Genomic DNA, 18,831 nt, shown 5'->3' on the forward strand with positions numbered 1-18,831 from the left:
AAACCAACTGGGAATGTGTGAAAACATAAACCCACCTTTAGCAAATGTAGGAGTGCTGCTATAATCCTTGGTAAAGTCACAGTAAGTGAGAGCCACTTGTTCTCTAGGATAATGCTGTAAAGCAGAGCACTCAAAGAGCAATTCAGCAACTCAGGAACACTCTAGCTGCCATCATGTCAGCTGTCTGTGCTTAAATGCAGCACATTGTAGGTCTCCACATCATGCTGCATTACAGATATTTCTCCACAGGAATGCAAAACTGAGAGAAATTTTCATGTGTTGCTTTCTTGTGCAAGGCAAGGCAGACTCAGAAGTAAGCAGAGGCATCCCATGCAGGTACTCCCAAGACAATATTAGTCTCTCAAAAGCTGTGGAAGTGATGGCCTGGCCCCATGCACAGTTACTCTGGCCAGCGCGGCTTGGCTAGAGCCCAAGTGGGACTCTAAATGCCTTTGCCAGTCAAGCTGCTTCCCTGGGAGCCTCTCAAGAAACTTGTCCTGAGGCAAACAGGATGCCTTTGGGATTTTCTGCTGCTGCACAGACCCTGATACGAGGCAGGACCTATTAAAACTGCCCTGAGTACATAGAATGAGGAAGGCTTTTGACACTAAACAATTTGCTGATGGGTCAAGTGCCAGCTCATCTGAATTTTTTCTGCCAGTTTGGAAATGAGAAGACCTAGATGTGACCTAGATGTATCAAAGTCATTTCTTGGAGGTTCACCAGTGGAGTGGCACACATGACGATGGCTGAAGGTGAGGGCGAAAGGCACAGCCAGGAATGGTGCGCTAAATTCTTTTTCACCTGGTGTGATTCACACAGGTAATCACAAGAGTATGTGATGTGTCAAAATCCTAGAGGCATCAGTGAAAGCAGGAGTAGGCAGGTAGATAATCTTTTATGTAGAGGATCCCAAACTGCTTTACTCATAAATTCATTCTGAAGCTAGAGGTAAAATATAAGGATCAAGGTGAGATTTAAAGATGAGATGGGACTTTGTGGCTTGGTAGAAAGAGCATCTCTAGAATGACTGGGCAACTGCAACATCAAAGATGCCCAGGATCAGAGCAGTGCAATTAATGGGAAGAAGAGGTTTGTGTATTAGTAGAGACTTTGGACAGAACAAGTTGGGAGGATGTTATTTGGTAAAGAATAAAATTCTGAACTAGTTGTGGAGTTTGATAAGAAGCTAGTGAAGGTAACAAGAGGATTAAAATTGATGGAACTTGGCAGCCTACATTACTTTGAAGAGGAGGCTTAGGTACCAAGACACTTAGATGCTTTTCAAAAAAATACCTGCAACACTGGATGCTTTCATTTAGCAAGTAATGGTGTAACCAGCTGCTGTCAGAGGTATAACATAAAGAAGGATATGTATGGAAGGCATCAACAAGTAACAGGCTGGCTTTATGTTTTGGGTGTAATTGCTTGACTACAACATCCATGAATGAAATCTACAGGTTTACACCCTACTGGAGAGGCTAAGAGAGGAGGAGATAATGAATGAAGGGCTATTAGAGCAATCTATTGTAGACGGAACAAGAATCATGTCCAACAGAAATGAGAAAGGTCTGATTTAAGTGAGAATATGAACCACGTGATGAGTGGGTCAGAGGCAGCAGCTTCTTGCGTGAGATACGAAGAAAGGCCAGAGCAATTAGCTCATAACACAGGATCCCACATCCTTTAGAAAGCATCTCCATTGAAGCTGTCTCTACCTAGATGGGGTCCCTCAGAGTGCAGCAGCATTCCCCACCCCTGCAGGGATCTGTCTGGTCACAGCTCAGGCAAACACAAGCTTAAAAGTGCACAGGAGTTAAAGCAGAAAGGGCAAAGTGACAGTAATATAAAATATAGTGGAATTATCTTCGAGTATTTCTTATAGTAATTAAAATTTCAAGAATAAAGTACGAGTCATTTATTTGCTACCGAGACCTGAAGATAAGAACACAAGCTGACAACGAATACAGTTGTGGGTGTTAATTACTGCTTATAATAGACACAAAGATTAGAGCCACCAACTGTACCAAGTGTAATTCTTTATTTAGTAATTTAATATTCTTCCCTGTTCATCTCAATGCATTTTTATATGTCTGACCTTCTGTAGACTTCTCATTTTGTTCTCCAGTTGAAAGAGCAAAGCTGGTTAATTTCTGGTGACATTTTGTGGCTGTGTAGCTGCTGAAATATCTTTTTAGACTCGGCTTTGTTTATAAATCTGAATTCAGTGGATATCTGCCTAGTGACACAAGCCTGTAAGCCGGGTGACATTGCTGAAATGAGAGCCCCCTCCCTCCCAGGGACTCCCTGAGTGTGTCCTGGCCTTGGAGGCCCAAGGGACACCAAAGAGCACTGTGTAATGGCTGTAGCTGTGGCAAAGAACAGCTGGACCATGCTATGGCCCCTTTGAATATCACGTCTTCTACTCACCCGGCACATCATTGACTTACATTGACTGTGACTGTGGCACAACCAAATCCTATGGATACAATGACAAGAGGAGTCCTCACGTTACAGTTAAATCAAGTTTTGCCTGGACTGTGATGTAAGGCAGGAAGCTCACCATCACAGCCTTCCAGTATACAGGAATTTCATTATAAAGTAATGTTTATGCCTTGAAACAGGGGATGGTGTTTCCTCTTAATTATTAGATACCAAAAATAGGGGAGGGCGCTCGTAGTCATTCTGGAATGCTCTTTAAAAAGTTAGCAAAAAAATAAACCTTAAAAGCTTGTAAAAGAGCCACAGGGAATCATAGCTGCCACTTAAATTATATTAAAGGGCAATAAATTGAAACCAGTAAAAAAGAAATGTGTCCTTACAGGGTGCATCGTCAGCTTATGAAATTCACTGTAGCAGGAGGTCAGTGAAAGAAAGTCCATAGTTTGTTTTTTTCCAAAGTACTTTTTGGATCACTACCATGATACCATCACTACTCCAGTGCTGCGAGAAAAGGCTAATCAAACTTCATACTCTGAGGCACAAACTGTGTATGGGGGTCAGGAGAGAACGTCACCCTCACAGACAGTATATTAAGCATATTCTGCATTTTCCCTCTCGACCTTCGAAGGAGGGTAAGGATCTCTGCAGAATGGTTGTGTAACCTCCAATGGCAAATCCTGCACAAATGCCTCTGGATTCCTTCCTCCTGGGGAGCGATTCTCCTCTGGCAGATTTCAAAGCTCGTAAAAGTGTAATTTTAGCTCTGAAAAATGTATTTAAGCATAAGCGTTGATGAACGATGCAATGTAAAGGTGAAGCAGAGCTCTTGAGCCTCAAAGATGGTCTCAGGAGAAGCTGAAGCAGGCACAATTTATTGGCAAATAAGAGAGGCGACCTCCCACCCATACCATTGTACAGCATCCCAGGTGGAAGACAAAGACGACCTCATCTGTGCACGAGCCCTGGCTGTGGGGAGTGTGAAGAGAGAGACACTCTCCTGCTGTTTTTTCCCTGAGGAGTAGAAGTAAATCTCACAGAGGGCCTTACGGGGCTATTAATTCAGCCCCTTGAGCACTACTCAAATAAAAGGATGACGGTTAATCAAAGAGAGTCCTCTACCACATCCCGGGCATGACCAGCCCCTCTGGCTCTTGCTGCTATTCTTGTTGTGATGAGGTGAAAAATTGAAACCATGCTGTCCCTACTCCCCCCGCTCCACCACCACCACCTCTGTTTTCCTCTCACAGCTGCATCACTGCCATGGGTGATGATCAGTCCATGATGTTTAAAAGGAGCCTGTGGGTCCTATATCTTTTGGGGCAAATTCTGCTTCTCTGAGTTAAGCTATGACTGTCAGCTGTCTTGCCCAGAGATTCTGGGTACATCGCATGCATTCATAAAGTCAAACTGGCTCTCAGGCCCCAGCTCTTACCTATGGCTGGATGAGCCTATGTGGCACAAGCTGTGGTCAAACATTTGAATGCGGTCCGTGTGTGGTCCTCTTGCTTCTTTCAGAAAAGAGAGTTTACGGAATGGAGGAAAGCTTTCTGGCAGAACAATTTTGAGCACCAATCCCGCAAATCTTCACACATGTATCTGCTGAACTCACAGCCAGGTCAGCATGGGCTTTAAAGGCTGCTGGGCTTTGCTTCTTTGTCCCTTTTGTCCAAGCTGTAACTCTATTACGGCTATCAAACAGTTGAGATAGATCTGTGACATTACAGGATGCTGATTGCCAAGGATTCCTCTTCCTTTTCCTTTTACAGCATTTAGATTTTTCCTATGTTTATAGCACACATGAGGGAAAAACTAAAATTCCTTTGTTCTCCCTTTCATCTCTATGCTGAAAGGCTAAACAGGCCATGCTTCCCAGACCAACCGCTCTGAGCTCAGCCTTAATGGCAGGCAGGAGGTGGTCGCCTCCATGTCCGGGCTTGCTTTAAAAAAAAAAGGGATCTTAATTCCAGCATTGGAAATGAAGAGGAGTTTGCTATTAGCTCTCATATTAATAATTTAGAAAATACATGCCCAATCACTTGTGTTCTCTCGGTTCTCTCTGAACACAGCTGCAAACTGCATTAGGTGCTAGGGTGAATGGATATATTTCAGATGAGGTATTTGTACTGAATTATTAGGGTAGTCTGTATTACAAAATTACTAATAAACATTGCTTCTGGCTCAATTTAGCCTGAACTCAGTGAACCTAGCCAGTGGTGAGAAATCAAAAACTTCGAAATACCCGATGAATGAATCTAACTAATCAAGAAGCCCTGCAGGAAGTAGATGCCAGGATTAATGAGCCAGTGGTTTCACCATGCCATGCTGTTATTTCTTCACATAAATGCCCTCAGATGAGATTACCTTTGTCATGAAAAGGAGAAAAGGAAGGTTACATACTTTCAACTGACAGGTTAACTGCCATACCTCCATTACTGCAAGATACATTTTCATGTGCAGAGCTTTTTATTCTGAAAAATGAAAATTTAAAGACCACAACACAAATTAAACCACATTTTCATTTCTAGGAGCAGGGATCATTGCTGCTAGTACAATAATATAATCCGTGCTGCAATGTTATCTGATCCCTTGCCTTGCACAAACTTTCTTCTGATGTTAGTAATTGCTCAGTGAATGCAATCTCCTGCAGCAGGTAAGAGCAGATTCTGCCTTCCACGGGGATTTGAGGGAAGGAAGAAAGGAGAGAGAGTGTCAAAGCATTTCATCAAGAGAGCAAATGAAAGGTTCAGTGACATTATCATTATGTATATTCCTTAGACATTAGGGGTGATGTTGTGTTTAGAGGGAAGTAAACCTACATGGATATGTGCCGGTGTGGAAATGAATCCATATATACGAACGTAAATCTCAGTCTCCTTACATGCTGGGTGGAATTGCTCAAAGCTAAAATGCACCCTAAGGTAAGCAAATAAGCCCAGCTTGTAACAGCCCCAGTGCCTGGTGTTAGCTACTTAGTCAGTAATAGGCTAATTGTTATTCAGCATAAATGTTCCCTCTCGATTCATATGGAATTCACTCATTTATTTTGATCACTTTACGTGAATGAAGCAAAGCTGTTCATGTTGTTAGGTAGAACTGGTCAGTGCTGTTTAATTTTTATCTTTTAATATCAGCACAAGTGAGATTTTATAGTACAATCATTCACACACAACCTGTAACATGTATGAGTAAAACCTGCGGTCCCCTTCTGTTCATCCATGTTAAAGACATAAGAGCGTCAGCTTAGATGTTTCATGTTGCAAAGCTTCAGCTGGTGCTAAGGGTACGTATAATTTCAAAAATCTCCAAGACTTGGAACACGAAGATCTATTGCCATGGAAACAAACATTGTATCAAAGTTGGGTAGGATCAAAAAGCTTTGCTCATAACCAGGACAACAGTTGCATTAGAATATGGAGGAAATGATGGATGTTTTAGGAGCGAGCATTAAGCCGAAGGACCTTTGTAAGGCCCTTTCCATAGAGCTGCAGCATTTGGTGTCGAGTTGGATCTTACAGATTGCATCTCAATCCCCTGCCCCCAGCCAGAGAGAGCATTTTTCTCTACCGTTAAAAAGCACATATTTTTTAAAGATCTTCCATGCCCCACTTTATGACATTCCTACATCATAAAGCTGTCTTGCTTATAGCAATATAAAGCAGCTGTAAAAATTACATGCTTGTAAACAACCTTCCATACATTTGGAAGAAGTAGAGTGAGATTTGCACTCCTCTGCATGTAAGCGGAGACCTGTTTGTCCTCCCGGAGGGCCATGGCACGGGGAAAGGGACAACTGTGGGATTGGGAAGACCGAGGGACGTCCCGGATGGGCCGCTGCTCCCCTTGGCCCACACAGGGGCCCCTGTGGGATAGGGGGGCTGGGGGTACTCTGACCAGCCCTGATCCATAGGCACCCTGTGCACCCACATCTTTGATGGCCGATCTAAACTGATCACGAATTTCAAACTCAGAGCTAAGCCTGGGTGCAGAGGGGCAACTGCTTGGCCCGAGGCTGGGCTGGGGAGTAGAGGGAGGCCTGGAAGGAGGGACAGGGCATGGTGTCTTCTTACCCGAGGCGTTACCGTGGTACGGATTATGGTATGGCACCTGTCTTGCCTAGCCTGGTCTACCTCAGGATGAGCATCCTGGGCTGTTTCGGCACCTGCACGAGCAGGCTCCTGCAGAAGGGCGCAGGGCTGCTTCCTCAGGTGACCCCCAGCGGACTCACTCGCGGCCTGGATCTCCAATAATTTATTCTGCTTTTATTTCTCTTTTAAATTAAATATGCATACGTAATATGCACTTTGGAGCAGGCAAGGACCCTTCTGCGGGTGCCTATGGAGCTGGGCACTCTCAGGTGTGTAATTAAGAGGTGTGTAATTGATGTACAAGGAGAAGAGATCTCAGTGTATTGCATAAAAAAACGGGGGGGGACGGGGGACGGGGACGGGGACGGGACGGGAGAAGAAAAAAAGAAACCCAAACCGGTTGTACGATGGTTGCCAAAGTTCCGCACTTTTTCTTCCCCCGTGTCAAAGTTTGCACGGGAGTTAGCCGGGGGTTTTCTCTTCCGTGGGATTCGCCCCGCCCGCAGCCGCGCACCCATTTCAGAGCCGACAAAAAGGTCTGCGGCGAAGAGCCCCTGCGCTCCCGCTCCCGCTGCAATCCCAGCCCGCGTCCCCCGGCCCCGCACCGGCCCCGCGGCGCTCGCTGCCCGCCCGGCCCCGGCGCAGGTGCCTCCGCCGCCCCGCTCCCCCTCCCTCTTCGCCCCTGCCCTGCTTCGCCGCGGAACTTCGTGTGTCGCAGTTCAAAGGCCAATCACGCAGAAAGATTAACAAAAGTTTATTAATCATGAAGTATTAAAATTGTGACAAATGAAAGGCTTCAATGCAAAATTCAAGCAAGCAAACTATCCCCAAACTTGTGACAAAGGACTCGGTGAATCCACAGAAGCAAGTCCTGTCATTTTTTTTTGTTTTTTGCCTGCGGTTCAAGACACCTCTCATATCTCACACGTCACATCAAAATCTATAATTCTTCATATCACATACTGAAAATGATTTTATTTATCCATTCACATTAACTTGATATAAACGTGTCCGGAAAAGTCAAGTAATATGTTTTATATTAGCTCAAACATTTATTAAGAAACCCAAAATTCAATAAATAAGCACAGACAATAAGTTAAAACATATCACGAATCGACCAGTATGTAACAAGAATGCTTTATCTACACAAAACATCCTATTTCACATCGTTTGTTCATTCCTCCAGCGGCCCTGCCCTACGGCGGGGTGACCGGCACATGCAGGCGGGCGGGCCGCGGGGCCGGCCGGGCCGGGCCGGGCCGGGCGGGGTGGGGGCCGCGGCGGCGCCTCCGCCGGCGGCAGCGGAAGATGCAGGAGGGACAATAGCAGCAGGAACGTAAATAAATGCGTAAATAAAGGTGGGGCGGATCGGCAACTCAACTGTCACGAAATCAAAGATCCGAAAAAGGGAAGTGCTCTTGCTTTTTTTTTTCCCCGCCTTTTTTTGCCCCCGTGTTTTACTTTTACAAAAAGAAACTTTTTTTTTTTTCTTTTTCCCCATCTCTTTCGCTCGCTCTCGCTTATAAATGCTTTATCAAAGTGGATTTGATTCTCTCTGGGGTCTCCGTACCGCTCCGCGAACCCGCCCGGCCGCCCCCGACGGCGCCCTCGCAGCGGAGGGGGCCGGCGGCAGGTCGCTGCTCTTAAATAAACCATAAAAATTAAGAAAACAAACCAAAATGCATTTCTTTGCAAAGCCGGTCGGGCGGCCGGCGGGAGCGCCGGGTCGTGGCGAGGGAGGGAGGCAGGGCCGGGCTTGGGAGGCCCCGAGTCCTTCCGCCGCCGGGGAGAGGCGGCCGCCGGGCGGGCCGGGCCGCGGGGGCGGAGGGGATGCGCGGGGGATGCGCGGGGGTGCGGGGGGGGAGGCGGAGGGGGTGGTGGAGGGGTGTTTCTCGGCCCACAAACCAGTCCGTTGGCGTCTGATTTCAGATCCTGAGTCGACTCCCTGGTAAGTCAGGTGGGGGAAGGCGGGGGGCCGGGGCCGGCCGGGGCGGGCGGGCGAGGCGGGGGCGCGGGCGAGGCGGCAGCGGCGGCGGCGGCGGGGGCGGCGGCCTTGGCGAGGGCGAGGCGGCGGCCATTAGGTGAAGCTCATGGAGACTGTGTGCTCTAGTGCTTTGCGGCGGAGGGAGGCGATGCTGGTTCCCCGCCACACGTCGCTGCTGTCCGGGGAGCTGCAGAGCTGGGGCGAGCCCGTCACGTTGCTGGGGCCGGGCAGGGAGGCGGGCACCATGCCGGGGAAGGCGGGCTGGTAGAGGTGCGACTGCAGCCCGGCGCCGTTGGAGCCCGCCAGGCTGTTGGAGAGGCCCATGGAGTTGGGCGGCGGCCGGCCGCCAGGCTGCACTGGGAGAGGGACTGCGCCATGGCCTGCTGCCGGCCCAGCGCCGGCGGCAGCGGCAGCTGCGACACGCCCGGCATGGCGGCGGCGGCCCAGCGGGTGTCGTTGGCGTGGAAGGAGCAGAGGCTGTCGCCCATGGCGGCGGCGGCGGCGGCGGCGGCCGAGGGGAACTGCGGCAGCCCCGGCGTCGGCAGCAGCGTGCCCGGGGCGCGGAAGACGTTGGTGGTCTTCTTGCGCTTCTTCCACTTGGCCCGGCGGTTCTGGAACCAGACCTGCGGGCGGCGGGCAGCGACACGCACCGTTAGCCACGACCCGCCCGCCGTGCGGCCGGGGCGCGGCTCGGTGAGACGGCGTCCGCCACCCCCGCCCCGGCCTCCGCCCCGTCTCCTGCCGCCCCCCCCGAGTCTTTCCCACCCGGCCGCTGTCTCTCCCACGGCCGCTCTTCACGCCCGCAGCCCCACGCGTGTCCCCGTCACGGGTTGACGAAACCGCTGGAACTTTTTGTAACGAAACCGATCGATGTCTCCGTCCCGGGACTGAGCCGCCTGCGGCCTCCCTCCCTCGGGGAGGCTCCAGGTGAGGAGCCTGGCCTCCCCCCGAAAAAAAACAGTAACACAAAAAATAAACGACCAGCCCACGGCCCTTGCCCTCGCGTGGAAGCGCTCCCGCGCCGCCACCGGAGCGGGGCGCGGCGGGGCGGGGAGCCTTGCCCCGGGCCAGCCCCGCCGCCCGCCGCCGCCCCGGTCCCGGGGCAGAAAACCCTCCCGCCGAACCGCCCGCATCTGTTTTTTTTTAAAAAACAAAGCCGGTTTTAGGCAAGCGGGTGCTGGTGGTGCCGGCAGGGATGGCTTGGTGGGTTTTGCCGCGCCGGTGCCGAAAGCCCCGGGATAGTTGTTAGCGGGGAAAAACCGGGTCGGCTTGAAATCCGGGCGAGCGCAGTGCCCGGACCTGCGGGAGCCCGTGGTTGCATGCTACATACCCAGGCGGAGAACGACGGGCGCCCATTAGCGGGATTGAACAGCGGTTAGGGAACTAAATGTTATATGAATAATCGAAAAATCGCCTTCAATTATGTTTTAGGGTTAATAGTTAAATTGCGGCTACAAAATCTTTTTATGTTTCATGGTTTACTGGTGGTGTAAAGAATCTCCATCAGGTCTGATCGCCTCAGCTCATAGCTACGCTGCATATGCTTTTAAAATGTGAATGTTTCCAGTTGAAAACTAGTGCATGACAGATTAAAACGCAGGGAAAACCTGGGGGAGATTTTGAAAATGCACACATGACAACTCTAGAAATATATTAACCGCGAGCGTTTGGCAACTTTGGACTCCTTTTAAAATGCAACTAGCCCCTGAAAATTATTAATACAACAGTGAGAATCTAATGGAGGTTGGAATCTAAAAATCTACCTCGATGATGTCTGCTGTTACAGTAATATAGACATACTGTAAATGTATTTTAAAATATATAGCCCATTTAATTCCCCAGCTATAAATGGGTGAGAGAGAGAGAGAAGGGAGACAATATCACTTTTGTTTTTCTTCTTTTTTTTTTTTTTTTTTTTTTCCCCCCAGGAGCCGAAGCTTTATGAAGATCTCATTGGAATCCAGCGGATGATTAATGTGAAGATTTGGTAGGAAATCTGGAGAGCTGTATTAAAGCTCAGATCTCAGGTTCATTTCGATCAGCCAGCCGTGAACTCTGGGCCGAATTCATTACACTTTAATAGTGCTGGGAGAGGAAGAAAATGCAATTTCTCATTCCATTAGAAAACTAGAAAATACTCTCGGCTTGTCCCCTATTAAGATGTGGCAGGTGACGGGACCATTGTGGGGGACACGGTCAATGGAATTACAGCACATTATTTTTGTTCGTGTAAAATATTGAAAGGCAAGCCTGACTGTGCAGAAGTTATTTCACTGATTTGGTTTTTATGTAAATAAAATATTGAAAGTTAATTAATCCGTGCTAGAGACTAATGATTATGCTTATTATATTGCATTTGATCGCGTAATTTGCATGATTCTCGCATTGCTGCTTAATAAGCCATTCCAGGTTATAAATAATTCTGAAATTGGTTTCTAATAATGGCATGCTATAAAAAGAATGGTTTTATTACAGCAGCCTGAAAAGCAGAGCAATATCAGACGTGGAATTGGACTCCCGTTTAAGCACCAGCCGCTTTAATAATTATTTAAATGTATCATATACATTAAATACAGATCTAAAATGAGGAAAGTGGTGATTTATCCTAGCATCTAAAACCCTTAAAAACATATACAGCCGCTATAAATTAACTATTTGGAGCATTCCTTAATCAGTGTGGAGCCCACATACTGCAAGAAATGTGTAGGCAATCTGTTAACTATAAAGAAAACTGTAAAGTACTCGTATAAGAACATAAACCAATTACTATTTAATTTAAATTTGGTCAAGGAGCAGTGATACATCGGATTGTGAAGTAAATACATTAAATAAATTATTTTGCCTTAGATTACATAATGTTAATCATTTTGAAGTGTTAATTAAGAAGGTTATGTTGATCTGATTACATTTTAAACTACGGAACATTATTGTAAAAAATATTTAAATTGCCACTCTATTAAACTGTTTTTATCAGCAGTCTCGAGCTATTAGCATTGGTTTAAGATTATGCCGAGGCCATTAAAACACTTTGTCTTTCTTCCTACGAATTTCTTTGATGTGCTGTTAGAAAATAACTATTTCCATTTTATATTTTATATTTTACTTCATTTACCACACTCCTAATATTGAAATTGGTATCATTAACCTTTGGGAAACCCAATAAAGTTTAATAGACCTCGTTTTCTTTTTTCATAGAGTCAGTTGTCCAATTATATTTTATTTGTGAATCTAATTTCTTTCTTAATTTAAACTAATTATAGTCCTGTGTAGGCTGAGTCAAATTGTTTTACTTTTTAAAAGCAGACGTGCATTTTCTGTCACATTCGAGAACGGAGTCAGTTTCTGTTCATAAAAACGTTCATTTAGGGATTTCTTTTGACGTGTCTTTATTTAGCTGAGGACCCTAGGCTTGCCGAGAGGGGTTTTGAACGCCGGCAGCGGTGAAGTGCGGCGGCATTCCCGGTGCGCTGTGCTGAGCGGGGATGCACATCCCACAAGTGCTTCCATTGTGCAGGCTTTCGTCCCTCGGAAGGGACTCGCCCAGAAAGTCGCTAAAATACCATTCTACACACAAAAGCCGCATCTGAGCAGTCTAGCGGTTGGATCCATCTCCCCCTTTTCCAAATTTCGTTTACATTTATTTGCCTAAATACTTTCTTATGTGCCTGTGTGCAAATATATATATATATATATATATGTGCGTGTGTATATATACGTACTTTAGAGAACAAAGTACACCCTAGATGTTGAAGTTACTCGCTACCCCTGCCGTCCCCAGGCATTATAAAAGCCACTACGGGGAACCTCCGAGTCCAAATACAACTGCCTTTTACCGAAGTGCCTTTTCACGAGCCTGTGTGCCTTCCCCGCCCCCCACCCCGACCCTCCCGGCAGCGGGCCCCCGGGGACGCCCCGTCCCGGCGGCGGCGGCGTGGCGGCCGTGCCGCCGGCAGCACCCTGGACAGCGGCGCCGCGCCCCCTGCCGCCGCCGGACCCCGCACCGGGGACCGGGGCGATTCCCCGGTGGTTTGGGCTCGCCTCTTAGCGCCGAGCTATTGCGAGGGCTGAGGCTCGCCCCTCTCGGGCTGTGCCTCACCGGGCTCTTTCCCGGCCCGGGTTGGGCCGTGGAGCGGGGGGAAGCTCCGCCCGCGCCCCACTCGGGACCACCGCTCCGCAGGCGGGTAGGGGACAAGGGGACAGCCCGAGGGGGCAGCTGTGCGGAAAGGGGGCGGGGGGTGCCCGGTTCAAGGCTTCCCGACAAAACTGTTGCGTTCAGGGGTGGGTTTCCTCCCCCGCCGTCGGGCTGAGGTTTGGGGGCACCCTCTCCTCCCCCCCGCCCCGTTGTGCCTGGCCTCGCCGCCGGCCGGTCGTGCCGCCGTCGGTGCGACCGGGGAAGGGGCCGGCGGGCGCGGCGGGGGCGGGCACTGCGCGGGGGCGGCTGCTCATACCTGCACCCGGGACTCGGTGAGGCCGATGCGCAAGGCCAGCTCTTCCCGCATGAAGATGTCCGGGTAGTGGGTCTTCGCGAAGCTCCTCTCCAGCTCGTTGAGCTGCGCCGGCGTGAAGCGGGTGCGGTGCCGCTTCTGCTTCTGCTGCCCCTGCTGCTGCCCAGCCTGGCTGGGGTTCTGGCCGCCCTGCTGGCCTTGCTGCTTGTCGGGGTCTTTGGCGCTGACGGCTAAGGAGCTGGGGTTGGATCCCACCGTGGTGATGTCCTCCCCCGGCAGCAGGGTGGTCCCTTCCACCGTGTCCGAGTTGGGAGCCATGTCTCCCGGGTGTCCGCCCGGATCCGAGCCCCCTACGCCCAGCCGACACTTCACCGCCTCCCGGTGTCCCAGCAGCTCGGCCGCATCTTTCATCCCTGCGGAAGCAAAGGAGCCGCGGTCACCCCCTGCAGCCGGACACGTACACATCAGAGCCGCCTTCCAGCGCACCGAGCCGGCGAGAGGCATCCAGCCACCGCCACTGCCGCCGCCCCGCCGCCCCCCGCCGCCCGCCAGCCCCGCCGCCCGCCTCGGCTCCGCGGCGCGCAGAGCCCCCCGGCCCGGCGCAACCCGGGCGGGGGAGAGAAAACTTTACACCGAGCAGCTCCTCTTCCTGCTTAAATAACCAGCTCCCTGCCGGGCCTCCCGTGCGAGACCGAGGGAGGGGAAGGGGGGCAGGGCAAGTTTTGCCGGGTTCAGCTTGGGTTTTCCGGCGGGGCTGGTAAAAGAAAGAGACGGAGAGAAAGAAATAACACTCGAGCCGCCGTGCTGCCGGGAGCTTTACCTCCCCGACAGATGTGCGGGGACCTCGGTCGCCCCGGCCGATCTTTCCCCTCTCCTCCCTCCGCTCCTCTAGACAAACGCATGAATAACCATAAATAGGTAGATACAGATATTTCTCTTTTTTTAAGGGAAAAGAAGGAGAGAGCAAAGCGAGCAGGCGAGCAGGAAAAGGCCACCCAGAACTCCTCCGTAAATACCATCGAGCTCATCTGTCCTAAAATAATAATAATAATCGTCATCATAGTAATAACGTGTAGGTATGTGTATAAAAACAGGGGAGAGAGAAATGAAATGATCCACAACTCGCTGTAGATCTACATACTCCGTAGGTCTCCCTCTCTCTTTTTTTTTTTTTTATGTTAAATCAAATTAAACTTTAATACAGTACAATTACTTTTAAAGGAATTAGCCCATTTAGATCGCATTAAGGTAAAATAAGGAACAAATTGTCAATTTCCTGCCCCGGCTTCCTCCCCGCTCGCCGCCGCCGGTGCAGCCGCCGCGGGGCGGGGGGGTGCTGGGGGAAACTCACCGAGACGGGCGTCCAGGAGGTCGGCGTGAGACAGCATGGCGCACCGCTCCAGGGCGAAGGCTGTTCCCCCCCAAATTTTAGCGGCCTTAAGTTATTTAAAATAGATATAAGATATAAGATAGATATATATATATATAGATCGCCTAAATGAAAGAAAATTCGGTGTGTGGTTAAAAAGGGGGTCTCTTGCATTATAATGTCCTTTAGAGAGACGGGGAGGTGCTTAACACTTCAATGAACCCGTGAGCAGCTCGGCGCGGGGACCAATCAGGAGGGCAGCCTGCAAATGTCAGCGCCCGGAGCGCCCCGCTCCGCCCGCCCGCCGCCCGCCCGCCGCCGCCGCCCCGGCCTCCCGCCGCCCCGGCCCGGCCCGCACCGCGCCGCCGCTCCCTTCCCCTGCTCCGCTCGCCTTCGCCGCCCTCCTTCCCCTCTCCCCTTCTCTTCCAAATGCACATTTGCCACGCTCCTCCCGCTCCGGGTCACCTCTGATTTATTGTTTTTCCTTCGGTTTGTTTTTTTTTTTCTTTAGTGCCTCCTCGGAGCGCACCCTCGGACCCGACCCGGTCAGGCTCCCGGGGGTGGCTCGCAAGCCCAGCGCCCACCGGGGGGATGTAAGTGGGTGAGCGCGGGCGGCTGCGCGGCGCGGCGCGGGAGCGGGCAGCGCTGGCCCCGCTCGCCGGCCGCCCCGGGGACCGGGGTCGGCGGCGGCGGCGGAGACCGCGGCCCGGCTCTCACCCAGCCGCCGCCGTCGCCGGGCCCCGACGGCTGCGGGGCGGCGAGGAACGAGAAACTTGCGCGAGTTCCCGCAGCGGCCCGGGCCGCACCGGCTCGCCTGGCCCCCGGGGCTCCCCGCCACCCCGCCCCGGCCCCGCTCGGTGCAGAAGCACACCGCAACGCGGGGAAAGGGAGCCAAGCACCGCGCGTCCCGGCCGCCCGGGGAGCGCTGCCTCCCTGGCCGGGATTTAAAAGCCCGTAAGCCCTGTTTTTTCGAGTAAAGTTTCCAAGTTCGGCTCGCCTACAAACTCAATTGAAAGCAGTAAATAAAGTTAAATGCTTTTTATTTTCCTCTTGAATATGTTAAACTACTTGAACAATTTAAAGTGCTTTGCACAAGTGAAGCGAACCATTTCTAATGTTCTGATTTTTCAAAGCCAGCCAACAACAAAGTTTAGATTAGTAATATATTTCTAACCAGAGTAATTTTCAAGATCATTAGGCATTTATGTAATTAGTGCCAAATCTATAAGCTTTTATTACGATTATTAGAGTAAAATCAGTATAAATTTGTACTAATTTACTACTGTTTAGACTTGGCTGTCAAGCCAAGAGGTTCTTATTGTAAATGATAACTGAGGAAATTAAGTGCAAAATTCTGTACCATTTCTGATCCGCTCCTAAACAATCCGTTTCAATTGTATTTGTAGCAGAACATAATGCCCTTTTAAAGTTATTTGACTTGTATTTTTATTTGCAAAACAAGAAAAATACCCTCTACCCGGGCACAATGAAAACTGATATTTACTACTTCCAACTTGATTAACATTGATTTTTAATTCAAAAGTGATGCAATTAAGATTATTCATTTAGTGCAAATAAAGCTTCCACCGAAAAGGGAGCCCAGTGAAGTCTGTGTTAAATAATACAGAGCCAATGGCTTTTTTTTTTTTCCGCCATCCAATTGACTTAAACAAAACATTGTAAATACTGCATGCGAACAGATGCAAGAGTGGTTTTGTTTGCAGTTCAGATGTGCAGGGGTTTCGGCAGCGACTGAACAAGGAGACAAAGGAACCGGCCGACCGATCTCTAGGGCAGTTTTGCTGCTTCTTTTTTTTTTTTTTTTTTTTTCCTCCCTCCTCCCTGCTCAGGCCACATTGATTCAATTCAGCTTTCGAGACGTCGGGCTGTTGCAATGAACCTGGGTGCCCGGGAACGGCCGCTAAGAGCAGGGAGAGAGACCCAGAGCCGGGCCACAATTTAGCTGGAGAGAGAGAGAGAAAGAAAGAGGTGGAGGTGGGGTGGGAGTTTCGGGATTTGTTTTCTTTTTTTCCCGGTTGGATGGGGGACGGCGGAGCTGGTTCATTTGGTTCGCTTTTTTCCTTTGAAAACTATTGTCTGTGTGCAGCTCCAGGGCAGGAGGGGAAGCCCCGGCGGTGAAAATTCCCGAGAGCCGCCCCCCGGCCCGCTGCTGGGCGCCGGGACCCGCGGAGCCGCCGGCGGGGAGTCGGGCCGGGGCCGGCGGGAGCCGCGGGGCGCGCAGCTTTTCGCGGCCGTGGCGGGTCTGGCCCTGGCTGGGGCCGGAGTTACGCGGCTGGTCGGGTGTCGGCCGGGGCGTTTGGGGTTCAGTTCTAGCTGTAGCTACTGGCAAAAAATGTCCGGGGGCTGCAGGTGTCTGCAGCCGGCTTCTGCCTAGCGTGCTGCGGGCAGGGTGGCACGGCGTACGTGTGCATCTATTCCGTGTTTTTGTATGTTCCAGGTCGATAAATAAATGTGTAATAGCTAATGTGCAGACACATCAGAGTAATAACAATGGGATGAAATCAAAGGATTATCAATCTCTGTTAGTAACTGCTGAATAACAATGTTGCGGTGTGATTGATAGCGCGCTTCATTTTATGACTTTTCTATTGCTCTTGATTTTTATAGCAGTACAAACAAACTAAATCATTTCTTCCAGGACTTCAGGGCGCAATCGTCTTAAGGGAAGGGGGGAAATCAGAGAAGGAGTCTGCGGGAGAGAAAAGAGCGGGCAGGGCTGCCACTTAAGCGTGTCAGAAAGAAAATGACAATGGGGCATATGTAAAATACCCTAATCGCATTCCGCTTCCGCGCACTTCTGTTTGGTCAAGTGCCTGAATTCACCTGGGCAGCGTCGGAGATATATTTACAAGGATTTTATTCCCCGTCATCTTTCCATTTTCCCAGTGTAGCCAGAAAACTGCCAGTCAAGTCCATTCCCTGTTACAGTTTACGGTATTCCCCACATGATCATAGGAACTGAAGTTCCTAACAAGGAAAGGCTTTAGCACAATGGCCCAAAATCTTCCGAGTGACACGAGTGTCTTCAGAAATCACTTCGGAGCAAAGTAAAAGGATTTTCTATGACGGATCCAGTGATTTTTCCTCAATAAATAGGTTTTAGATTGTTACACACACGTAGAACTGGAACAAAGAGAACTACCAGAAAATATATTGGTTGCCCCTAATAAAATTTATTTAGACAGTTTACTTCTCATAAAAAATAGAGATTGAATTTCGTGCCGGAGCGCCTGCCACGGGGCCAGGCACTGGGAGATCATCTTCCCCCCACCTTCCTCTTCCTTGCTTTCCTTCCCTTTCCTTTTCCATGCCTTCCCTTCCCGGCGGCGCCCCGCGGGCCCGATCCCGGGGACCCGGCCGGGGCCCGCTCGCCCCCCGCTCCGCCCCCTGCCCACGCTGGCCCGTCCGCCCGAGCGAGGGCCGCGGGAGCGGGGCGTGCCGCGTTCGGGAGCGATGTAACCCTAATTCTCCGGTGCCGTGACCCTGGGAAGAGAGGGTAGAGAACTTTCCAACCCCCAGCGCTCTCCCCCTCCTCTCCCCGCTAAACTCAAGCCCTGATTGAATGCGGCTGTGATATAAACAAGTGTATTTAACCAATTCTGCTCTGATTTAGGAACAGAACCTTCTTTTATCAGAATAATTATATTTGGAGTGAGAAACACGGTAAAATAAGGTTAAACTGCTAAAGCCAGCAGGGTGGCTTGGCGTAAATGGCTGATAAGGTTTGTAATTTGATATTTTATTTATGTATTTACTGAGCATCCATCCAGTTAAGGAGGCTGTTGTATGCAGAGCACCGTAATTGCTTTTTACACTTAGCAACGCTCCCAGCGTTTATCAAACGTAACTTTTGGTTGCCTGGCTTGTTCACGCGGCTTTTTTTTTTTTTTGCCCCTTTTTTTTTTTTATTTCCAGACTGTAGTGCTGAAATATCGGATATTATTATTCACATTCCCGCTCCTCAGTGCTGCATTGTAACATTGTTCGCTTTAATGAGAAGCGCCTCCCTCAATAATTAACGACCTCACATTTCCCTATTTTCTTGCCTGATGAAAAGAATCAATTTTAATTCATTGTAAATTACAGCTATGCTTTTGAGTGTTATTTGCTTACAGAAAACAAATCAAGTGACTTAGGCTCCCGTTTACTTTTCCACATCGGCATACCCTAAACACAAATGACAAATCAAACTATATCCTTTCGTTAGGCGTAATTTGGAGTTAAGAAATGGAGAAACATAAACACGTGTTTTTATTTCAATCAACCCTCTTGAAAATATGACTTCTTTGGAAATGAAGGACAAGGCTGCCAGCAGCCACAGATCCCAATTTAGTCATTCCAGTCAGAGCTAAATGTGACGATCATCGCTGCTTTACGACATTAGGCTGCATGCAGCATTTCGTAGCGGTAATGTAAGCTCCCTGTAAGAAGTAAACACACTTCTTTGAAAGCAACTTTATGAAGTTTAAAGGCATCCGAGGCGAG

At 49.7% G+C, this 18,831-nt stretch overlaps 1 protein-coding gene across 1 annotated transcript; it reads right to left on the reverse strand.

The window, feature by feature from the left end:
- Positions 1-8,604: 8,604 nt before the first annotated feature.
- OTP (orthopedia homeobox) lies at positions 8,605-14,344 on the reverse strand. Its single transcript, XM_050913666.1, is given in 4 exon segments — positions 8,605-8,852; positions 8,855-9,134; positions 12,960-13,369; positions 14,308-14,344. Coding segments are annotated over 4 exon segments (975 nt in total).
- Positions 14,345-18,831: the final 4,487 nt, after the last annotated feature.

Source organism: Gymnogyps californianus, chromosome Z (genome assembly GCF_018139145.2).
Source record: "Gymnogyps californianus isolate 813 chromosome Z, ASM1813914v2, whole genome shotgun sequence".
Lineage (NCBI taxonomy): Eukaryota > Metazoa > Chordata > Aves > Accipitriformes > Cathartidae > Gymnogyps > Gymnogyps californianus.